Source organism: Balaenoptera musculus, chromosome 14 (assembly GCF_009873245.2).
Source record: "Balaenoptera musculus isolate JJ_BM4_2016_0621 chromosome 14, mBalMus1.pri.v3, whole genome shotgun sequence".
Classification (NCBI taxonomy): Eukaryota; Metazoa; Chordata; class Mammalia; order Artiodactyla; family Balaenopteridae; genus Balaenoptera; species Balaenoptera musculus.
Window position 1 is genome coordinate 26,269,865 of NC_045798.1, and position 24,504 is coordinate 26,294,368.

The 24,504-nt window shown below is 54.0% G+C and overlaps 1 protein-coding gene across 1 annotated transcript; it reads right to left on the reverse strand.

Moving 5' to 3' along the window:
- Positions 1-14,407: 14,407 nt before the first annotated feature.
- Positions 14,408-15,242, reverse strand: MIF (macrophage migration inhibitory factor). The gene is made up of 3 exons (XM_036874834.1): positions 15,018-15,242; positions 14,672-14,844; positions 14,408-14,589 (listed from the first exon to the last, which is right to left on the reverse strand). Exons 1-3 carry the CDS (start codon positions 15,123-15,125, stop codon positions 14,523-14,525), a joined length of 348 nt encoding a protein of 115 aa, XP_036730729.1. The 5' UTR covers positions 15,126-15,242; the 3' UTR covers positions 14,408-14,522.
- Positions 15,243-24,504: the final 9,262 nt, after the last annotated feature.

Consider the following 24,504-nt stretch of genomic DNA (forward strand, 5'->3'; position numbering starts at 1 on the left):
GCACTGCAGCTGTCTTGACCTCACCAATTGCCTTGACCTCATCCCTCATGTTATGCTGTCATTTTCAACACTGTCGCCTCCTTCAGCCTTAGCATTGGCCTTGGCCTTAGTTTCCTCCTGTGTGACTTGGGGATGATGATTCCTGCAGGAATCAGTAAGCTTGGAATAAGGAAGCTTTCAGGTCACATTACAGTTCACATGCATTAGGTGGGGTATTCAGTGCTGAAGAGCAGCAAATGGGATGGCCTGGTGTGAGAACAGAGCTGTGGAGAACATCAGGGGCCCGTTAACAGCCAATAAGAGTCTGACCCATAAGCACCAGGGCGGGGTGGGCGGGGTGGGGGTGGTGGGCGTTGAGTCTTGACTAAAGAGTCGGTTGGAAAAGCAGGCTTAACAGAAAAACCAGGTCATTGTCAACACACTCAAGATGATAAGCAACCTTTTTTTATATATAAAGCGATTATTTAGATTGAGAAATTATGAATTTTAAAAACAAGTACCACAAGCTCAAGAAAAATATCCTGACATTCTTCTTAACTGCTGGACACACCTTCACCTTTCAAATACTCCCTCCCCCAGCCCCACCCCTGCACCCCTGCAGACTCTTTGATTACCTTTCATTGTGACAATGATTTTATATTTCCTACACAGAAGAGGTGATTCCCCCACCTCTCCTTTGGCAGTAAGTGTGTCCCAGGAAGCCGTTTATGCACCAAGATGTCAGACACAGGAGTGACTTCAAATCCCGTGGACATATCCCACTCAACCCATATATTAGTGATCCCCCAGTTTTACCTTCCCCCTTAGCCACATCCCAAATGCCCAAATGCTCACGGGATATGTGTGATGGAGGAAATTTGCAGTGGAAAAACACAATGGGCCTCAACCAACTTGTAAAAGTATTTTCTGCAAATTTTCCAAAAGCACCTGACAACTGAAAGCATGGCTAGGGCCCCTGAAGGGATAAGCACATGCCCTGAAGATTCAGCTCTGTTTACTTTGGCTGTAAATCCCCCTCTGCTCTGAGTAATCACAGCTGTGCCAGGCTCAAGTTTAGCGCCACCGGAGAGTTCAAGGGAAGATAGTGTACACCTTTGACCATTGCCAGGCACTGGTTCACTCTCTAATTTTGCCTCATTTTGTGTTGACACACAGGCTCCCACACCTACCCACCCTGCTCTCCTCCTCCAGTACACACAGCAGGGAGGTTCCTGGCATTTGTGCCCCCCCCCAAAGCCCTCCTCTGGACAAGAAGAGGGTCCTTGGCCCTGAGCAGAGTTCTCCCTGCTGGGCCCACCCTGCCCTCTCCTGCACACACAGGGCTGGTCAAGCTGATCCTTGAGCCACAGGCCACTTCCTTAGCGGCAGAGGGGTGGGAGCCGGCAAAGCTGATTCCTGTTCAGGTCCCAGACAGGTCTGGCAGAGCCCCAGGCCAGCTCCCCTTAACCTGCCTGTCCTCTGATAGGACAGGGGAGGGGAGACGGGAGAGGAAAAGTGTAGAAGAAGAATTGGAAGAAAAGCAAGAAGGCCTCGGCTTGGGAGGGAGGGCAGGGGGGTGAGGACGGGCACCGGTCCTGCGGCTAACTTGCTGTGTGACCGTAGGGGAAATCTCCTACTTTACCTCTCTGGGCTTCAGTTTCCCCTTTAAAGTAAGGCCACTAACACCTACCTCACAGGGTTGTTGTGAGGATACCACGAGGTAATGTCTGGGGAAATTGCTTGGGAAATTGGGAAAGGCCACTCACATGGGAGCCCCTCATTATCCTTTTGGCTGAAGGGGGACAGGAGACCTGGAGGCCCTGGACCCAGCCTGGGCCTTGCCTCTTAGGGGAAGCCGCCCTGGCCTTTACTCAAAGCCGACCCTGCCTTAGGCGGAGCAGCAGGCGGTGCCCCTGAGAGCACTGGCCTGAGGTCAGAAACTCCAAGCTCAGTAAGTGAGTGCCCCAGGCCATTGGAAAAGCCTGGAAAACTGAGGGGTTGCTGTTCTGATGCAGCCCCAGCTGCCTCTCCAGGGACTGCAGGGAAGATGAGCAGCAGAGGCCGGGGACCGGGGAGGACAGCCAGCACAGGCGGTGAAAGGGCAGCCGTGGGGCCCGGGCCAGGCAGTGAGGAGCAAGGGGTCCAACTCAGCAGGGGGCTGCGGCTTGGCGCTGGCGGGCACTGGCGGGAATGGGGTACAGGGGCCTGCTCACTTGCCCCCCTGGTTGGTTTTCCTCCACCTGGTACCTGGTGCCTCCATGATCTGACCACAGTCTGCCTCTGCCAATGTGTGCAGAGTGAGCCCTTTAAGAAACAAAAGAAGCTTACCTGAAGTGATAGTTTGGAGTTCATTTCTGGCCAAGAGCATGGGTGTTGGGTTCTGGGGACGGGCTGGCAGCGGTCAGGGCAGTGAGGCCGCATGGACGAGGAGGAGGAGGAGGCCAGGGAGGAGGTGGGGACGGGGCGTGGGGCTGGGACGATAGGTCAGCAGCCTGCTGGAGGCCTGGGGCGATGGAGAGAGACCGTCCCACGCTGGGCAGCTTGCACCCCTTCACCCCCAGAGAGAGCGAGGGCGGAGCTGAGCACCCACAGGGCAGGCTGGGCCAGATCCCGAGAGAGGCCCCAAAGGAGCCGAATCAAACCTGCCCACTTTCTTTTCCCAAATTCATGGGTCGGCGCTATTGCTGCTGCTTGCTGAGCAGAGTGGTGGGTGGGAAGGGGTGGGAGGGAAAGGGCCCTCAGGGCCACCTCAACTGTTTCCCAGGGGGAGGGGTGCGGGCCCCATTCCATCCATTCCCCTTTGGGGCCCATGGGCAGTTAATATTCCCCCACCTCAGCCGCCTCGGGATGGGCCAGAACCGGGCATCACTGAACTCCAAGGGCACACTAGAACCCAAACCAAGAATTCTCTCCCTAACCTTTCCATCCTAAATTAGGGCCAACCTCAAAGTCCAAATTTGGCTCAGACGTTCTGCAAAGAGATAAAATGACAAAGATACTCCAATTAAAAGTCAACATAGGGCTTCCCTGGTGGCACAGTGGTTAAGAATCCGCCTGCCAATGCAGGGGACGCAGGTTCGAGCCCTGGTCTAGGAAGATCCCACATGCCGCGGAGCAACTAAGCCCGTGTGCCACAACTACTTAGCCTGCGCTCTAGAGTCCACGAGCCACAACTACTGAGCCCACGCGCTGTAACTATTGAAGCCCGCACACCTAGAGCCCGTGCTCCACAACAAGAGAGGCCACCGCAATGAGAAGCCCGCGCACCGCAACGAAGAGCAGCCCCCACTCTCTGCAACGAAGCCCGCGGGCAGCAACGAAGACCCAACGCAGCCAAAACTAACTAACTAGCTAACTAACTAAATAAATAAATCTATTTAAAAAAAAAAGTCAACATAGAAATGCCCTCTCTCGTGAATTTCCTAGGGTGAAATTCATATCAAAAAATTAAATTCCTTTGCCCTTTTAGGTTAAAGTTCAAGGAAATAAAAACTAAAAGTCTTAAGGTCCGAGGATTGAAGCCCAAAGCCTTCCCAGAGAGCCCAGCTGTTAACTCCCTCTCCAAGCATCCGTGCCAGCCCAGCCACACGCATGGCTCCTGGAATGGGGTTCTTCTCCACACCTCAGGATTTCCGCTAGCCTGTCATGTGCCCCACTTTTAAAGGATTCAGAGTTACTAGGCCCTGCCTGCCACAGGGAAATCAACCCCTCGGGCAGCCTGCAGGCTGCTTGGTGTCCTCAGAATCCAGCCAGTACTCAGCCCCATGTGGATCTCTCTTCCTGCTGGCTCAAGACCCAGGCAGGGATGGAAGGAGAGTGGACAGGAAAGAGGATGCCAGCCCCCGACCCCACTCACTGAGGGTTGGACCTGGTGGAGGGTTAGCTTAGCCCAGTGGACGCTTTGGGCGGGGCAGGGAGCAACTTTGCATTCCTTCTCCTCTCTGAGCGCATATGTGCCACTCCTGCCTTCTCACAAATGGCTGTGGACAGCCCAGCTGTAGAGTCTCATTTACAATACCTTCTTTCTTCCAGAATGTTCGAAACCTCGTAATTTTCGGTTTCCCTCTGGGCACCCAGGGCTGAGCTCTGCCCAGCGTCTGTGCATCCTGCCTGGAGCAGGTTCCTGAACCAAGGGCCAGGGAGCAGCCGCTCTGCCCGGTTGATTCTCAGGACACTGTTCTCCATCTGGGATACTCCGGCCTGGCGTGGCAGCTGTTTCTGCAGCCTCGTTTCCGGTGCGAGGCTCTGTGCCCTGGGAGCATGCTGGCTGTGCTGCTGCCTGCGGCTCCAGGCTGAGCCCCGTGCACTTGTGCTGTGTCGGCTCCTGGCGGTGGTTTCATCCCTTTTCCTGACCACACAGAGGGCTGGCCGTTTTTGTTGGATTCCAGTGCCTTCCCTCCTTTTAATACTTTCTCGCCCAAACATTTTACTTTTTCTGACATATTCCTCTAGATTTTGTCTCTTGGGGTCTCCCAGGGCAAGAGAAAGAAAAACCAGTCAACTCCGGCTTGGTCACAGCATCCACTGTTGAAATAGCCCCAGGGCTCCACCCCAGAGACCCAAGAGTGACGGTCCATTGGCCACTCTCCCCGCTGCCGGCTCCTCTTGTGCCTGGCTCTGCTCGCCTGTGGTAGGGCTCAGCTGAGCCTTCCTGAGACGTAATCCCTACATTTAAAAACATGTTCCCTTAGGGCTGTGTGATCCCGAACCCTACCCCCCAGTCTTCCCGTCCCAAAAGGCGTCCCCAGATCTTCTCAGTGTTTGGTGCTGATCTTCCGTCCTTGCATTTGCCCGGATCCTCCACAGCCTCTGGGAACTGCTGGCTCGTGGATGGCTTCTGGGTCTCACAGAAGCCATCTTGGCCCTGAGCAGAGTTCTCCCAACTCTGTATGGAGCGGCAGCCCCTCAGGAGTGTTCTGAGTCACCTGGCTCCCTGGGTGGCCTTGCCTTGTCCCGAGCCTTGCCCCCCCACCCCAGGGAGCGTTGCTGGCCCCTGCCTGAGTTGCTCTGTTGGCCTGGCCACTCCAGGGTCCCATCAGCCCCTTCATGTCTGCCCAGGCTGTCCCCTGACACCCCATGTTCTTTTGAGGACATTCCTCTTATTTCCACTGCTCCTGTTCTGGGAGTGAGACTAGGGTGTGTTTTTCAAACCGCTCCAGGCCCTTCTGGCTCTCCTCAGTGAACCTGACGCCTGTCCAGACGGCTCCCACTCACGCCTTTTGCTCTGCCTTGCTAGCTTTGGGTGTGCAGTGATCTCTTTGAGTTGTTTTACTATCTCAACCCCTCTTCTCTGAAGGGCCCCGACTGCTGGGGATGCTGTGTCAGTTAACAACCCCGCACCTCCTGCAGGCCAGGCAGGCTCTGTCTCCCAGCTCCAGGGATGAACCTCGGATGTACTTGGAGGTGCAGGAGGACCTTGCACAGCCCCTGTTCTGGCAGCAACTCATGGGCCACCACCTCCCTGTGACTGACCCAGGAGAACACCCACCCCCACCTCCGCCCAGAAGGTGGAAGCTCTCTGGAGCCCAGGCGAGGCCTCCTGCGGCTCACAAACCTGCCCACAAGGACCCTGCTTACATAGCAGGTGGAGATTCTCATCAGGACCACACAGCCTAGGCATCAGCTCACAGCACCAAAACCCCGTGGGGCACTGCCAAGGCCCCCGGGCAACCCCAGAGCCTCAGACTTCACATGGGCTACTGTGTGGGGTCACTGGTGTGGACTCAAAGCTTGACTCCAGTGTGCAACATGGTGGGTTTGAGGGGCCTGCGTAGACCACTGCTTTCTTCCAATTCCAATTTTGGGGCCTCGGCCGTAGCGTGGGAGTCATAGGGTGTGCCAGAAGGCAAGCAGCACACGGCAGAGCCCAGGAGGGCCTAGCCGGCAGGTTATGGGGGGGCAAGGGTGGGAGGGCTACTTTAGGGATGGAAACACCTCACAAGGAAATGTGAGGCCATGAGGGGGAAGGGCCCCCCACCTCAGCAGGCCCACAGTGGCTGGAGGCTCAGGGAGGCTGGGGGTGGGCTGGAGAGCAGGCAGCCAGTGGGGCAGCTCTTGTCAGGCCAGAGTCGGGCAAGGTCTCAGAGGGGTGGGGGCCTGGGTAACACCTCTGCATGGTATGTGGTGATGGTCTTCCCTTCCCTTTCCTTTCGTGTGTGTGTCTGTGTGTGTGTGTGTATGTGTGTGTATGTGTGTGTGTGGTCACTCGTACCGTGAAGTATAACATACACACAGAAAAATGCATAACAGTTTAACAAGTATAACACAGACATTTGTAAGAAGAGTGAGGGAAAAATATCACTGCAGCCCCCATCCACTCCTGTGTGCCCTGGCCCGGTCAGCTCCCACCCTCCCCGCCAGCCGGCCCACTGTCTTGATGGGAGGGGAATTGTTTCCTGGCTTTCATCACAGTTTTACCACCTAGGCTTGGACCTCTAAACAATGTAGTTTGGGGCTCCCTGGTTTTGAACTGTAAATAAATGAAATCGATTCATCCATAGTGGTAAGTGTCCCTGTAGCTTGTTCATGGCACTGCTGTGCTGTATTCCATGCCGTGAATAGGCCACAATTTATTTATCCATTCTGTTCTTGATGGACATTTGGGTTGTTTCCAGATGCAGGTTTCTTTAGGATCTATACCTGGAAGTGGGATTGTGGGCGGATTAATTACAGCCAACATGATGGGTGGCAGTAGCATCTTGTGGTGCCTTTAATTGCATTTCCCTGATCTCTACTGAGGTTGAACACCTTTTCCATTTGGATATACTGTTCTGTGAAGAGGCTTATAAAATCCTTTGCTAATTTTTATTGGGTTGTCTATTACCAATTTGTAGCAGTTTTTAATACTATCTGGATGTGAACCCTTTAGGTGTAGCATGTCTTTTGACTCTTCATGGTGTCTTACTAATATAAGGTCAAATGTGTCCATCTTTTCCTTGGTCATTTGTGCTTTGTGTACCTCATTTAAGAAATCATTAAGGGCTTCCCTGGTGGCGCAGTGGTTAAGAATCTGCCTGCTAATGCAGGGGACACGGGTTCGAGCCCTGGTCTGGGAAGATCCCACATGCCGCGGAGCAACTGGGCCCGTGAGCCACAATTACTGAGCCTGCGCGTCTGGAGCCTGTGCTTTGCAACAAGAGAGGTCGCGATAGTGAGAGGCCCGCGCACCGCGATGAAGAGTGGCCCCCGCTTGCCACAACTAGAGAAAGCCCTAGCACAGAAACGAAGACCCAACACAGCCATAAATTAATTAATTAATTAATTTTAAAAAAACAAACAAAGAAAACAAAGTATAGAAAAGCTTCATGCAAAAAAAAAAGATAAAAAAAAAAAGGAAATCATTAAGATGATATTCTCTTCTATGATCTTTATGTCTTTAATTCACAGAGAACTGATTTTTGTGTGGGTATGAAATAGAAGTCCAATTTGCGCTTTCTCCCCATGTGGTGGCCAGTGGCCCTGCACAGCTAATTGAATTGTGCTTCCTGTCACACAGATTTCCAAGCTGCCCTGATCCTGTATCAGGTCCATATGTGTGTGTAGATGTCTGCCCCGTGCTGATTTCACTTCACCTTATTTATATAGCTTGCTAAGAAATCTTGACATTGGAAAGCAAGTCCTCCCGCCTTGAAAATGTTTTGGCTCCTCTTGGCCCTTTGGAGTCTCATAAATGTTAGAATTTGGTTGTCAAATTCCACCCAAAATCTGTTGGAATTTTTATTGGGACTGTTGAATCAGAGGGCAGAATGGAGAGAAGTGAAGACCACACTGCCTCCAATCATGGACGTGTGTGGTCTCCCCACTTATGTGGTCCTTCATTGACCACCCCGCCCCCAGGTGTTAGTTTGCTCTGTAGAGATTGGCACCTCTTGGCTTCATTCCCTGATACAGAGCAATGTACTCTCGAACTGTTCGTTTCCCTTACTCCCCGGCCAGCTTCTCTTCTCTGCACGTATGAAGTCACATTCTGTATGGTACCTGTAAAGTCACATCCTATTCTGGAAAATGTCTGTTTCTGCACCAGTCTTCACTGTATTCTAACTATTCTTTGTCTTGCTTGTCTGGTAAATATGGTATTGAAGTGACTCAACAGGGGCTTTAAATGTCAAACTTGTATGAATTTACACCCTTCGAGTCTTTCGGCCTTTTTTATCCACCCATGATCACCAGGGTCCTTATCCTTGTCTACACTTGAAATGCCGGTAGGGGGGCTATAAAGCCTGCACTTGCTTCTCGGCTTTGTCACTGTGTTTTGTTCTGACTGGCGGCAACTCACCAAGGAATCAGCCCTTCACCGAAGGATTCATTCCTGGAAATGGGGCTCCCCTCCTGAACCTTTCTCAGAGCACAGCTCTCCTCGTGCTTTGCTGTTGGTGGTGTGGAGGCCCTGGGCTCTTTGCTGTGAGGTGTCCCTGGTATCATATCAGTCATGCAGTCTGAACGGCTGATCAAGCTGATGGGAGGCTTCTGCCACCTCTTACTTGGCTGCTTCCCTGGGGGCAGTGTCACCTGGGTGTCACAGCCCCATGTGCTGGTGGGCAGGGTCACTCACCTTCTTCTCCGAAGCCATGCACTCACCTCACCAGAAGGGGCCTAGTTCCGGCCCCTGCCCCCGCTCCCAGTGCTGGAGTGGAAGTCTGGGCGTTCACCAGAATTTAAAGAATAGTCGAAAGGCATGAAATCCAAAGGGTCTTTTCACTTCTTTCTGAACAAGAAGGAAATGGGCTTATTTTAGAATCAAGAATATTATCCTCTGAATTATCAGAGAGCAAAAGAGGAGACTTGCTCCCTGAAGAGTTGGGTTCTCCCCAGGAAAATACTGGAAGGTTCTGACAGAGAGTCCACCTGATTTCCCCGCCACATTGCCTTTTTTTTTTTTTTTTGGCCGTGCTGTGCGGCATGCAGGATCTTAGTTCCCCGACCAGGGGATCGAACCCGTGCCCCCCGCAGTGGGAGTGCAGAGTCTTAACCACTGGACCACCAAGGAAGTCTCCACATTGCTTTTTTTTTTTTTTTTCTTTTTTAATTTTATAGCTACTTTATTTATTTATTTATTATTTATTTTTGTCTGTGTTGGGTCTTCGGTTCGTGCGAGGGCTTTCTCTAGTTACGGCAAGTGGGGGCCACTCTTCATCGCGGTGCGGGGACCGCTCTTCATCGCGGTGCGTGGGCCTTTCACTATCGCGGCCCCTCTCGTTGCGGGGCACAGGCTCCAGACGCGCAGGCTCAGTAGTTGTGGCTCACGGGCCCAGCTGCTCCGTGGCATGTGGGATCTTCCCAGACCAGGGCTCGAACCCGTGTCCCCTGCATTAGCAGGCAGATTCTCAACCACTGCGCCACCAGGGAAGCCCTCCACATTGCTTTTTTGACTGGCCAATTTTATCCTCAGGAAGGTCTAGGCTTATGTGTTAAAGTAACAGTTCAGATGGGCATCGCCCCCCCCCCATCTCCCGCAGAGCTAGTGGTGGGAGGGAAGAAGCTCCTTAGGGAGCAGGGCGCTGGCACCAACAAGAGGTCCTAATTCATAAGCTAAGTTGACAGCTTTGGAATTTGAGGCAGCTCCTTTTTACTGCTAGCATCATCGATGTGGCCCGTGAGCACTTCATCCACGCAGTACTCGGGACATCTGAGGCCCTGGGGCCCAAACTGGGAAAACATTTGCAACTCATGGTAAAGGGTTAAATTCTCTGATATATAAAAAGCTCTAAAACAAAAAACAGCCCAGTGGGAAAAATGGACTTGAGGATTTGACTTAGTTTCCAGAAAAGGAAAAGGTAATGGCTATTCACTAGAGGAAAAGACACTCCATCTCGGAAGAAGAGAAATGCAAATTAACACCTTCTGGGGAAAAGCCTTTCCCCACCAGGCAGCCCAAAGTCAAAACAGGTGGGGATGCTCCTGTGCCAGGTGGGTTGGTGCCCTAGACCCCCTTCTAGGAGGGACATCTGGCCACATTAAAACAGCATCGATTTTGACTGACTAATCCTACTTCTAGGAACCTATCCTCCAAATATACCTACACATACGTGGACGCCAACAGCGCAGAGCTAAGAGTGGAGGGATGGAAAGAGCTCGAACGTTCTCAATAGGGGCTGGCTAAGTAAGTAACCATGGCCGGTCCCAACAAGGGAATACTGGAGACTCTTCAGGTACTGAGATAGACTTTTAAGTAAAAAAAAAAAAGTGCAACCTAGTGTAGAATATGCTACCATTTGTGGAAAAAAAAAAGTTGGGGGGAGGGGTGGGGGTGTTATATGTGCATAAAATAGCTCTAGAGGGATTTGAGAGAGGGCTGCCTGGTGGAGGGAGGCGGCAGGAGGGAGCTTTCTCTTTGGGGATCCTTGGAATGCTTTGAATTTGAGCCATGTAAATATATTACCTATTAAAATGAGAGCAGAATTAGGAAAAGAAACCAGGTGGCAGAGGGGCATGGTGGCAGAGACTTCCCATTTGTAGCTTTGGGATTTGGAGCCCTGTCTGGATGTTTGGGGGGTAGACTTATGAGAATATCAAGTCCAGACCCCACTGTCCCCAGATGGGGGGCTGAGGCTCCAGGAGTGAGGGGACAGAGCCAATTTCTGAAAACTGACCATTTTTGTCTCTTTTATGTCGGCTTCAAACACAGAAGTGAGGTGTGCTCACTTCACTAGGAGGGGAAATCTGGGCAAACGGCGGCTGGTGGGTTTGCAGTATGGCTGCTCCCCCCTCCCCCCACGTCTTCCAAGCCCATTCTGGAATTCTCCCTGGGAGGCCTGGAGGACTGGAACCTGGCTTTGCACAGCTGGGAAGAAGGGCTGGGTGGCAGGAGGGAGCTTTACAAAAACAAAGTTTTGGGGGCCAGCACTTAGTGCAAAGGGGGCCAAGGAGTCAAGGAAGACATCAGCAGCCCAGAAACACTGGAAACTTCCTAAGCTCTGGGATTGGCTGACCTCCCCACATAATACCAAGACCTGTGTGCAGGCACGGGCCCGCTGCTCCCTGCTTCAGCTCCCCTGGTGATCCACATTACTCGTGTCCCTGAGGCTGAGCTGTCCTGTCAGCTCCGTGGTTTAGGGAATATGTAGGAAAGACATGTGGTGAATCTCTTCATTTCACAGATGGGGAAAACTGAGGCCCAGAAGGGGAGCCAAGCAGGCTCTCGACCCCAGGGTCCCTAAGATCAGGCTCCCAGGGGAAGCAGGCCCTGAGGCAGGGGTCTCAGACCAGGGGACAGGGCAGTGGGGCAAGCCTGCAGAGGACAAGGTGGGAGGCCTGGGGGGGAGTCTACGCTGCCCAGCTCTCCAGAATGGACAAGCCCCAAGTGGCCTCCGGGCCACCGGCGCAAAGATCACAGAGCCGGGTGCAGCCACCCAGAGGGTGCTGGGGGACACAGGACCCAGGAGCAGCTCACAGGGCCTGGGCTGAAGCAAAGGGGACTTGGCATTGTGCAGCACTGGGTGGCCTCAGGGAAGGCTTCCTAGAAGGGTGCAGTGTGGGGCTCCCAGTGGGCTGGAGGGGGAAAGGCATTCGATGAAGAAGGAACGGCACCGGCAAGGGAGGTGCCAGGCTGCAAACCGGGGCTGAAGGCGCTGGTTGCCCCAGAGGCCAGGGGTCTTTGCTGGCAGGTGACGCGGTACCACTGGGGCAATGGTGGAGAGCGGGTGGCAGTCTGTGCCTCCACCCCCGTCTGTCCCACATCTCAGTTCGAGCTGTTATTTGGAAATGAGTTTCTGCTGCCGTTTTGAAGGCTGACGACACCCCTGTGGGCCTTGGGGCAGTTGGTGGCGTCAGGGGAAGGGACAGGCTGCTTGGTGGGCAGTGGAGCCCATGCTTCAGAGGAAATGGAGCTGGCCGGGTGCGGGGCGGGGGGTGGGGGAGGACTGGGATTGGGGACAGATGTCTTGAGAGGGAGGTGCAGCAGCTGCTCTCCTCGGCATGCAGGGACGATTATTAGCTCCAGGGGGCTTGGGAGCATGGTGGGCAGGGTTAAGAATGTGGGACCCTGATCCACCGATGCCCCCTTTTTCCTATCCAAGGAGCCACTGCTGTGTGATACCCCAGCTGACCAGAGCCTCTGGCGCTCCCTGATTCATGGGGGCAGCGAGCTGTGCTCTGCCCTCTGGAGCCCCTCCATCCTCCCCAACACAGCAGGCGCCCAGTCTCCTTGGCCCTCAGAGACCCCTGCAGCTGGGGAGACCCCCATGGCTCATGTGAGGCCACAAGGTGAAAGTCCTAGCTGGGGACAATGGGAGGGAATGTGAGGTCGGACCCTGGGAGGTGGTGACCTGGTGTTGACACACCCTGGGAACTGGGATGGTGTCCTCACCTGTGAAATGAAGGAGTCGGATGAGATGCTCACAGACACCTAGGCCCCTGCTCTCACGACCTTGCGTGGTGCATCAAGGTGAAGGCCAAGAGCAGGGGGAAGAAGCTGTGTGCTGGGAACTTGGGGGTTGGGGGGCACACAGCTGGGGAGCTGAGGGGATGTGACAAAGGCCAGGCCGAGGCAGGAGCCTGTCACAGGGCAGGTGCTCATACCCAAGAGGGAGGCCCCAGGCCGCGAGCCAGGCTGAGGGATGTTTGGCTGCAGCTGGAGCCATGCCACCCCCCGCCCCCTCCCCCAGCACGGAGACTGACTCCAGTCCCCTCACTGAGGACAGAATGAGACTGAGGTGAGCTGGAAGACCTCTGTGGAAGAGGAGCGTCCCCTCCGAAAGATGGGCCACACCCTCCAGACTCCCTTGAACCGATTCTCCTCCTTTCAAAGGTCACGACTGTCCCCACTGTCCTGGAAGTAGATCCTCAATATCCAGGGAGCTGACTGGGGGCTGAGGGTGGAGAGTGCCCCCTGGACCTGGACTGAAGGAGAGCAGCCCTCAGGCATCTGAATGAGGAAGCTGGCACTGGCAGACTGCCCCGGAGGTGTGGGGTGGGGGGCGGATCCAAGTAGAAAGTGCCAAGGGACTGGGCTAGGCAGCCCTGGGGCCTGGGCTGTTCTGAAGTTACCATAATCAGAGGGCAAGTGTGACCTGCCACCAGCCTGGAATGGGCACCCGAAGCTTCCTGCCTGCTGGGAGTTCACACTGAAGCCACAGTGGGTGCCACATGGGCTGGGCCACTGGCAGCCGTCCCAAGGAAGGAGCCCGTGGCCACCCCAGGCCCCAGCACACATACAAGGTGGCCCTTGTCACTGTGTATCACTCAAAGGTGGGCCTGCTCCTCACTCCCAGCATCAGAAGGGAAGAGCTCCAGAGGCTTGGTCCAGGTAGTAATAACCCTTTTCCCCAGAGCCCCTCAGCTTCCAAAAACAAATTCACTTAAATTCTGTGGATTTTTAAAAAATCACCTCCATCTAGGATGTTCTTGTCTATCTCAGGGGCTGAAGAAGAACAAAGGGTTTCAATGGCTCGGGGCCAGCAGGAATCCAGAGGTGAGGCCCCCAGGAATGGGGTTCATGTGGCCAGAGGAGCCCCTTCTCTGTGCCAGCAGCTGCAATGAACTGGACTTCTCTCCCAGGGTAGGCAGTGCAGAAGGGGTGGAGCTGGCCCTTCACACAAATTCCCAGTGCTCATGGCTGGGCCTCACTTGGAAGGAGTCGCTGCCAGGGCCCATGGAGGCACTCATGCTGCAGGGCGGTGAAGTGTTCAGCCCAAAGGCGACTGGACCCGAGCAAGCAGCACTTCGTGGCTGGAGGACTGCCTGCTGCCCTATCGCTGCCCCCACGAGGGAGCGAGCCCCTGCACTTGGAGAAGGGATCCTAGGCCAGGAGACCCCAGTTACACTGGACCTTGACACTGATTTTGTTTTGACAGGGTACCCTCAGCGCCAGGACCTCCAGAGGCCTAGTGGGGTTAACTAGCCACCTGGAGGTTCTCAGAGCTGCTGCGCCATAAGACCTGAATGGTACCCAAATTACAGGGGATGTTCCCTCAGGGGACTGCTGTGCCTGAGGGGAGCAGAGCCCAGGCCCAGAACTGGGGTGAACAGGGCAACATAACCAGGAACTCCACCTCCTGGGCACCTTCCCTCCTACCAGACCCAAAAGCTGTTGCAAAGTTCCAGAACAACGGGATTTCCCAAGTCAAGACACTGAGGCAGCAGCCTATCGAAAAGTGACCCTGGACGGAGTGGGGAAGGCTTTCTCTCCCCCCCCCCCGCCCCCACTCAGATTCTGACCCCTCCCCCTTTCCCCGCCAGCCCTAGCCCAAGAGGTAGTCCGGCCTCTGCGGGAGGTGGGGGGTGGGGGACGATCCAAAACGAATTCCCGTAGGATTCCGGGGTCTGCGGCCTCGGGGAGGATGCCAACCACAGCTGGGCCCTCTGCTGGGGGCTGGGGGCGTGGAGAGGCTAGGCTGCAGATTCTGGGGACACCCCTCCCGATCTCGGTTAACAGTCACTGACCCAGCCCTGCACCGATTCCTCCGCAAGCCAAGGAAGCCCGAGGCAGCCGCAGTCTCCACACCGTTTATTTCTCCGTCCCGGTAGGTGGGGTCGCTGGGGGCGGGGCGGGCAGAAAACCGCGCTTAGGCTGCGGGCCCGGGGCAGGGGAGTCCGGGGCGCGACACTCAGGCGAAGGTGGAGCCGTTCCAGCCCACGTTAGCCGCGTTCATGTCGTAGTAGTTGATATAGATCCTGCGGGGGAGGAAGCGGGTCTAAGCCGGCTGCGAGGTGGCCGCCGTGGCCGCGCGCCCCCCGTCCCCCGGCGCCCACGCACCTGTCCGGGCTGATGCGCAGGCGTTCGGCCAGCAGGCCGCACAGCAGCTTGCTGTAGGAGCGGTTCTGCGCGCCGCCGATCTTGCCGATGCTGTGCAGGCTGCAGAGCGCGCACGGCTCGCTGGAGCCCCCGAAGGCCATGAGCTGGTCCGGCACCACGTGCACCGCGATGTACTGCGGGGGAGGGGCAGCGGTCAGCGGGCCTCCTGGCCTCGCCGGCCCGTACGCCCCCATCCCTTCCCCTCCCGGAGCCCCATCCCGGAGCCGCCTGCCCCGCCCAAGCCCCATCCCGGAGCCACCTCCCCCGCCCCAGCCCGGGACCGCTTGGCCGGGCCCTCCCCGCAGACCTGCGCCGGCTTGCCCGTGGCCTGCGCCAGCTGCTGGGTGAGCTCGGAGAGGAGCCCGTCCGGCACAGAGGCGCGGGGCACGTTGGTATTCACCAGGAATATCGGCATGACGGCGAAGACAGGGATACAGGAACCAACCGACTCGCGCGGAAACACAGCCGGGAAACCTCTGAGCTACGTGACCGCCGCCCAGCGCCCCTCCCAGTGCGGCTGCGGCCCAGCCTCCCGTGACGCCACAGTCGGCGGAGGCCCCGCCCCCGAGGCCGCGGCGCGCTCGCGCCTGGTGACGTCACCGCCTGCGGAGGCCCAGCCCGCCCGGCGGAACTCGGAGCCCCTGCAGAGTCGGCCCTTGGCCCTGAGCACCTCCTCAAAGTCGTTCTCCACGCGGCGGCCAGAAATCTGCCTGTCCCTCGTTTGTCAGTCCTTTCATCTAGTCACAGCGACGTCTGTGTGCCGGGAGCAGCAGGGATGCGGCTTTTAGCGGGACAGATGGCCCCTGGCCCCCCATGAGATCACAGCCAGACAAGCAGATGGAGTCCCAGCTCATTCCACTAAGCCCTCCTGTGTCCGCAGTCTCCGCGCGCGTGCGTGTGTGTGTGTGTCTGTGTGTCTGTGTGTGATGGGGAGGGGTGGTCATTGCTGCAGGTGGGAGGGGGCTGCCACAAGCGAGTCACCATCCAGAGGCCTTCCCTGCACCCCTGCTCTTCAGGGTGGGTGAGGATGCTGGGAGGTGCCCAGGGGAGAGGCAGGGAGTAGGAGGGGCTCCAAAGGCAGTCAGCAACTCCGTCTCAGAGCCCACCCCAAAGCCCCATCCGGTCCCCTGGGCAACCCCTTTGCAGGTCTGGAAACTTGAGCTCTTCAGGGAAGCCCCACCCTAGCCAGGCCCTGTGGGGATGCCCTCTCACAGAGCCCTGGGTGCAGTCTCTCTCTTCCACTGTTGGTCAGCTCAGGGGGCACCTAGTAGGTGCCAAACATACAAGAGACATGGACTAAATGCTGGCTGAATGAATGAAGTTAGCCATGACACGGCAGGAAGAGGACAGGGCCAGGGAGGAGCCTGCAGGCCCTGCCATTACTGGGCAGGAGGGCCACCCGACTCCCGCTCCGAGGAGACCCTGGTCAGGGGGCTGTGCTGGGGAGCAGAGCTCTGCAGACACTCGAGGGGGTTTGGCTCATGCTGGTTTGGCCAAGTCTCAGAGCTCTCCAGGGAGGTCCTGTCCTTGGTCTTTGGCAGGTGTGGTCTGGTTAAGGTGGCACAGCACACACTGGCCTGGACACTGGCCATGTGATAGAGCAAGACCACCATGCCTGTGGAAGCAGGCGGCCTCAGGCAGGAGGTCACATGGCCCAGCTGTGCAAATACTCTGTAAAATGTGGATCCCTCCAGGTGGGCCCCAGGTCATATCCCTCCCCACTCCCACACCCCAGCAGACTTCCTGTGCCCAGGGCTCTGTTACCACTGATGCACTGATGCACCCCACGCATTGTCTCCAGCCCGGGGCGTTCCTCTGAGCCCCAGCAGCCAACTCCGCATGTCCTGCTACCTGTGTCCAAATCCAAGTGCATGACTATTCTCCCACCCCTGATCGCCTGCCAGTGAAATGTGCCTCCCTCCACTGTCCCTTTATCCTCACTTCTCCTGCCCCCACCCCGCCTTAGTCTAAGTTAGCTGGCACCACCTTTGGCCTGGCCTGGCCTGCCTGGGGGAGGGGTCTGTCTCCCCACCCCCTGGCAGTAGATCTGGCCATGTGACTTGCCTTGCCCAGTGAAATGTGAACAGAACTGACCCAAGTGACTCCAGCCAGAAGACTCAGGAGCCAGCACCTGGTTGGCGGTTCTCTGATAGTGGAAGTGGGTGACACAGTGAAGCCTCGCCAACAAATAACCTACGACGCCCTGTAGGTGAGCCACTGTTCGGGGCCGTGCTCCTGGCTCCTGGCTCCTGGCTTGGGCGTTGGTCCTGGAACGCTGTAGGCCTGTACTCTCCCTCATCTGCCTCAGGCTCAGTTCGTCAGGAAAGCCCCAGAGCTCCTGGCCCCGTCAGGTCCTCTCCTTCAAGGCCGTCACCATATCTCTGTTTGCGAGTTACTGATTCCTTTCTGGGCTGCATGAGGTGGGGGACATTGCTGTGGCCTACCTTCTGACCTGTTACTAGGTAGCAGGCGGAGGGCCTCCAAAGATGACCATGCCCAATTCCCTGGAACCTGTGAATATGTTACCTTACGTGGCAAAAGGCACTTTGTAGATGTAATTAGGGTTATAGACTTTACAGTAGGGAGGTTATCATGGATTATCTGGGTGGGGCCAACGTAATCACATGAGCCCTTAAAAGCAGAGAATTTTCTCCAGCTCAAGTAAGAGATGCAGCAGGAGGGGCGGTCAGAGAGCCTCGAAGCAGAAGGACTCAGATGTGCCGTTACTGGCTTTGAAGATGAAGGACCCTCAGTCGTTCAGCCGCAAGGAACTGAATTCTGCCAGCAGCCTGAATGAGCTCAGAAGTGGGTTCCTCCCTACTTGACCTGGAGACGCCTTGACTTCGGCCGTGAGACCTGAAGAAGAAGACCAGTCACTTTGTACTCGATTGTGACCCACAGAAACTGAGATAATAAACGTGTGTTGTTTTAAGCTGCTCAATTTGTGGTAATTTGTTCCTAAGAGCTATAGAACAGTAACACCCCCGGCATCCCCAGGGGCTCTATAATCACCTGCTGAACAACAGCACACACGCACGAGGAGCCCTTGGCCCCCAAAATCCTCTCCCCCTCCCTCCTCACTGACAGCATCCCAATTCTGTTTGCTTAGAACCTTCACCGCCCCGGAGCCACTGGCAACCAGGCATGGCCACCGGAGGTAGCTGTGGCCCATGTGATGTGCAGGGTCCACAGGGAAGCAGCTGCCTGCAGATGGAGGCTCTACCCTACGCCCTTCCTCCTACCCCCGCCTGGAACCTGGGCAGGACTGCCAGATGTGCAGCAGCTGCCAGGCAACCCTGAGCTGGAAAAACACAGGCAAAGGAGGGGGAGTGGCAACCCCGAGGAGCCTGGGGCTCTGGCGGCTCTGCCCATCCCCTTCAGCTGCCTTTACATTACAGGAGAAAAGTAAGCCCCTCTCTGCTTGAAGCACCACTGGTCAGGGTTTCTGACGTTTGCAGCCCCAGGGCAGCTCCTAGCTGGTACAGAGGACTTCTTGAGGGCCACGCCCCACAGTTGAGGGCTGCTGGGCAGAGAGGGGGTGGGAAGGAAACCTCAGGATGTAGGGAAACGCCAGCTAGATGGGGAGGAATACGGCCCATACGAGCACCCGGCAGGCCCCTAAAGCTGGCAGCCGTGCCCCCCACCCCGGTTGAACATCTCTGTGGGCAGGACGCAAGTCACCCACGCTGGAAGGGGTGCATGGGGAGGGGGAGGGCCTGCTGACTCCGTGATGCAGGGCTACTGCTGTCCTCTTGCTGCCTCTCCCTGACACGGACCTGGCCATCGGTCCACGTCCACGGACGGTCCACCTGACCACCGGCTCCCACAGCCCCTTCGCCAGCTTCATTCCCCTTGCCATCCCTCCCCCGGGCACTTGCGGTTCATCACTCACAGCAAGAACCCAGCCAGCCTTGAGCCCCCGACTGTCCCCCACGCACCAGTCCCTGTGCCCTTGTTCGCTGAATGTGGTAAAAGTTGCAGCAAAGACAAGCAAAGGAAACACCCTCCCCCTCCAGTCACAGCGGAAGAAGACCTGGGAGGTCATCATCCCTGCTGGAGACCCCCCCCCTGAGCTGTACCTGAAGGTACAGGATTTTAAGAGGGGTGTCTGCCAGGAGACCACCACACTGCAAAAGCAGGGCCTAGGCTTGTTGGGGAGCTAGCGGTCATGGCCAGCTCTCCCGCACAGGATGAGACATGGTTCAGAGAGGGTGATCTGGGCTGAGCCTCTTAAACTCTCTGAGGCTCAGCTGCAAAATTTCAAACTGGGGGAATTCCTTTTCCATAGATTTGTGTGAAGATTTAACGAGATTAAGGACAAGCGCAAAGTGCCTACATTCAGAATGTGCTCAGTAAAAGCTACCTGATCTTATTGCTTTGTCATCAAGTGTCCTGGAGCAGAAAACGGACTAACAGGCCTGACCCTAATGGTGGCACTGGGCAGTGTGGGTGACTGTGCTTTCCCTCCCTGGTGGCCAGGTCCTTCCCCACCCCCGCCCCTCCCCCATCCCATCAAACCTGAGGCCAGGCTGCATCTCCCCCACCTCTCCTGGCACGGCCTCTCCTGTCTGCGGGGTCCTGTCCCTGTTTCCTTGCCCTGCTGAGGGGTTCCCTGGGCAACAAGGACTCCCAACGCCCACCCCACACTCTCAGAGACAATTTGGCTGGGTGGACAGCAAGTGGGACACGGCCCAAGGGCTAGGCCCGGGCTGGGGGCATCTCTATGGTCCATGCTGGGGACCAGGGCACCTAAGTGTGACCAATGCAGTCCCAGACCTGGGACACAGCCTGACGCCTGCCCTGCTCACAGCCTGTGCACCACGGGATTTCGAGGGATGGATCCTTTCTCACTAATCTTCACCAGGGGCCAGTAGCGGCCAGGGTGGCTACTGGTGCCGAGGGTTGGGGGGCAGCTGGGGAGCGGGTCAGCAGAGGCGGAGATGGGGCAGGTGGCAGAGAGAAGCTGGGAGAACACACAGAGGGCTCCCAGAGTGCTGACACCTGCCTTCCAGAAAGCTCCACATCTACCGGACCCACAGGCCTTCAGTCCCATCCTTCAACACTCCTGCCTCCAAAGGAACCCCAGCTGGGCCTGTCCTCAGGAAGCCAGCTCCAGGTGACTTCTCCATGAGACCTCTCCTGACCCCGACTCAGAGAGTTCTCGCTCCCCAGAGAACCTACTGCTTGCCACTTCTGCTAATATGGCGGTTACTGCTTCCCACTGAAAGCCAGACAAATTCTTTATGATACAACAATGACCAATTGTTTCTTTGACCTAAGTGCCAAGGTAATCCAATGGGGAAAAGATGGTCTTTTCAACAAACGGTGCCGGCACCACTGGACATCCATTAAAAGTAAATGAATAAGGGAATTCCCTGGTGGTCCAGTGATTGGGACTCGGCGCTTTCACTGGGCCCAGGTTCAATCCCTTGTCAGGAAACTGAGATCTTGCAAGCTATGCAGCGCAGCTTAAAAAAAAAAAAAATGGTGGACACTAGATGACTGTGGATGTGGTGATGACTTTTTAGATACAACACGATCTATGAAAGAATTCATAAGCTGAACTTCTTTAAAATTAAAAACATCTGGGGACTTCCCTGGTGGTCCAGTGGTTGAGACTTCGCCTTACAATGCAGGGGGTGCGGGTTCCATCTCTGGTCCACGAACTAAGATCGCACATGCCTCCAGGCCAAGAAACCAAAACATAAAACAGAAGCAATATTGTAACAAATTCAATAAAGACTTTAAAAATGGGCTTCTCTGGTGGTGCAGTGGTTAAGAATCCTCCTGCCAATGCAGGGGACACAGGTTCGAGCCCTGGTCCAGGAGGATCCCACATGCCACGGGGCAACTAAGCCTGTGCACCACAACTACTGAGCCTGCGCTCCGCAGCAAGAGAAGCCACAGCAATGAGAGGCCAGCGCACCGCAAAGAAGAGTAGCCCCCGCTCACAGCAACTAGAGAAAACCCGTGCACAGCAATGAAGACCCCATGCAGCCAAAAATAAATAAAATAAAATAAATTAATAATAAAAAAAAAGGACTTTAAAAAATATATACAGGGACTTCCCTGGTGGCGCAGTGGTTAAGAATCCACCTGCCAATGCAGGGGACACGGGTTCGAGGCCTGGTCCAGGAGGATCCCACATGCCATGGGGCAACTAAGCCCATGCACCACAACTACTGAGCCTGCGCTCTAGAGCCCGCGAGCCACAACTACTGAAGCCCGCGTGCCTAGAGCCCACGCTCCACAACAAAAGAAGCCATCGCAATGAGAAGCCTGTGCACCGCAACAAAGGGTAGCCCCCGCTCGCCACAACTAGAGGAAGCCTGCATGCAGCAACGAAGACCCCATGCAACCAAAAATAAATTAAATAAATTTATTAAAATATATATATACATTTTATAAATAAATAAATAATAAAAACGTCTGCTCTGTGGAAGGCACTGTCAAGAAAATGAAAAGGCAAACCACAGACTGGGAGAAAATATCTGCAAAAGATGCATCTGATCAAAGACTGTTATCCAAAATATACAAAGAACTCTTAAAACTCAACAATAAGAAAACAAACAACTTGATTTTTAAAAACAGCCAAACAGTTTTTTTTTTTAATTAATTAATTTATTTATTGGCTGCATTGGGTCTTCGTTGCTGTGCGCGGGCTTTCTCTATCTGCGGCAAGCGGGGGCTACTCTTTGTTGCAGTGTGCGGGCTTCTCACTGAGGTGGCTTCTCTTTGCTGCCAAGCACAGGCTCTAGGCACGCGGGCTGCAGTAGTTGTGGCACGCGGGCTCAGTGGCTCGCAGGCTCTAGAGCTCAGGTTCAGTAGTTGTGGCACACGGGCTTAGTTGCTCCACGGCATGTGGGATCTTCCCGGACCAGGGCTCGAACCCGTGTCCCCTGCATTGGCAGGCGGATTCTTAACCACTGCGCCACCAGGGAAGTCCCAAAACACTTTTAACAGACACTCACCAAAGAAGATATATACAGATGGCAAATTAGCATATGAAAAGATGTTCCATGTTTGTCATCTGGGAAGTGCAAATTACAAGAAAATACCACCACACACTTATTAGAATGGCCAAAATCACTGACAACACCAAATGTTGGTGAGGATGTGGAGCAACAGGAACTCTCATTCAGTGCTGGTGGGAATTAAAATGGTATAGCCACTTTGGAAGAGTGTTTGGCAGGTTCTTACAAAACTAAACATACTCTTACCCTATGATCCAGCAATCATGCTTCTTGGTATTTACCCAAAGGAGGTGAAAATGTATGTCCACACAAAAACCTGCACATGGATGTATATAGCAGCTTTATTCATAATTGCCAAAAGCAACCAAAACGTCCTTCAGTAGGTGAATAAACTTTGGGACATTCAGACAATGGAATCTTACTCAGTGCAAAAAGAACTATTAAGCAATGAAAAGACATGGAAGAAACTTAAATGCATATTACTAAGTGAAAGAAGCCAATCTGAAAAGGCTACATACTCTATGATTCCAACTATATGACATTCCGGAGAAAACAAAATTGTAGAGACCACAGAAAGATCAGTGGTCGCCAGGCGCTGAGCAGGGGCAGGAAAGGGATGACCATGTAGAACAGAGAGGATTTTTAGGGCAGGGAAAATACTCTGTATGATACTATCATGGTGGATACATGTCATCATACATTTGTCCAAAGCCATAGCATGTACAACTACAGGAGTGAACCCTAATGTAAACCGTGGACTTTGGGTGTGATAATGACGTGTCAACGTAGGGTTGTGGATTGTAACAAACGTCCCACTCTGGTGGGGGACGTTGATAACAGGAGGCTGTGCATGTGTGGGAGAGGGGGCATATGGGAAATCTCTGTACTTTTCTCTCAATTTTGCTGTGAAATTAAAACTACTCTAAAAAAAATCTTTTTTTAAAAATAGTGGGCAAAAGACTTGAACAGTCTTCACAAAAGAAGATACGTGAATGGTCATATTAGCACATGAAGAGATGCTAAGCATTATTAGCCATCAGGGAAATACCTCAATAAAACCACAAGACGCCACTACACACTCAGCGGAATGGCTAGATTAAGAAGACTGACAGTGCCAAGTGCTGATGAGGATTTGGAGCATCCAGAAGTCTCATCAAGTGCTAGCGGGAATGTAAAACAGTATATGCACTTAGGAAAACAGTTTCTTCTACAGTTAAGCATACATTCATTATTTTTTTTAACATCTTTATTGGAGTATAATTGCTTTACCATGGTGTGTTAGTTTCTGCTTTATAACAAAGTGATACATTCATTATTAAACTCAGCAATTCATTTACCCCAAAGAAATGAAAGCATACGTCTACACAACTTGTGCAGGAATGTTCATAACAGTTTTATTCATCATGGCCAACAATTAGAAACAGGGCTTCCCTGGTGGCGCAGTGGTTAAGAATCCGCCTGCCAATGCAGAGGACATGGGTTCGAGCCCTGGTCCGGAAAGATCCCACATGCCGCGGAACAGCTAAGCCCATGTGCTACAACTACTGAGCCTGCGCTCTAGAGCCCGCGTGCCACAACTACTGAAGCCCGCGTGCCTAGAGCCCGTGCTCCGCAACAGGAGAAGCTGCCGCAATGAGAAGCCCGCGCAACGTGGCAAAGAGTGGCCCCCACTCGCCGAAACTAGAGAACGCCTGTGCACAGCAACGAAGCCAAAAATAAATAAATAAATAAATAAATAAATAAAATAAATTTATTAAAAAAAAAAAAACCAACCAATTAGAAACAGCCAAATGTCCACCTGCAGGGAAATGGGTTAACAAATGATGGTATATTCATACAGTGGAGTACTATTCAGCCATACAAAGGGATATATGCTAATACATGCAACAACACACATGAACCTCAAAAACTTCATCTGGAGCAAAGCCAGACACAAATGCATACATACGGTATGAAATTATATCAAATTCTGAAAAAGAAATCTGACTTATAATGACAGAAGGCAGGTCTGCGGTTGCCTAGGGCCTAGGGCCTGATTGCAAAGGGGCACGACGGAACTCTGGAGATGATGTGACTGGTCTACCTTGATGGTGGTGGTGGTTCATGGATATGTACACCTGTCAAAACTTATCAAATGTAAACTTAATATGGATACATTTTATTGTATGTAAATTATACCTCAATAAAGTTGATTTTTAACAATCAATTCCTCAGAAAATCCTTCCCTGACCACTCCCCTCTCAAACATCCCTTGGTATACACACCCTTCACAAGCTGTATTTTCTTCCACTTCATTTCCCCAAGTTTGTTTGTTTTGTTTTGTTTTAAGATTTTTTTGATGTAGACCTTTTTTAAAGTCTTTATTGAATTTGCTACAATAGGGCTTTCCTGGTGGTGCAGTGGTTAAGAATCTGCCTGCCAATTCAGGGGACACGGGTTTGAGCCCTGGTCCAAGAGGATCCCACATGCCATGGAGCAGCTAAGTCCATGCGCCACAACTACTGAGCCTGTGCTCTAGAGCCAGTGAGCCACAACTACTGAGCCCACGTGCTACAACTACTGAAGCCCGTGCGCCTACAGCCCATGCTCCGCAAGGAGAAGCCACCGCAATGAGAAGCCAACGCACCGCAACAAAGAGTAGCCCCCGCTCGCCGCCGCTAGAACCGCTAGCCCGCTCGCCGCAATGAAGACCCAATGCAGCCAAAAATAAATAAAGAAAGAAAGAAAATTTTAAAAATTTGTTACAATATTGCTTCTGTTTTATGTTTTGGTTTTTTGGCTGCGAGGCATGTGGGATCTTAGCTCCCCATCCAGGGATCG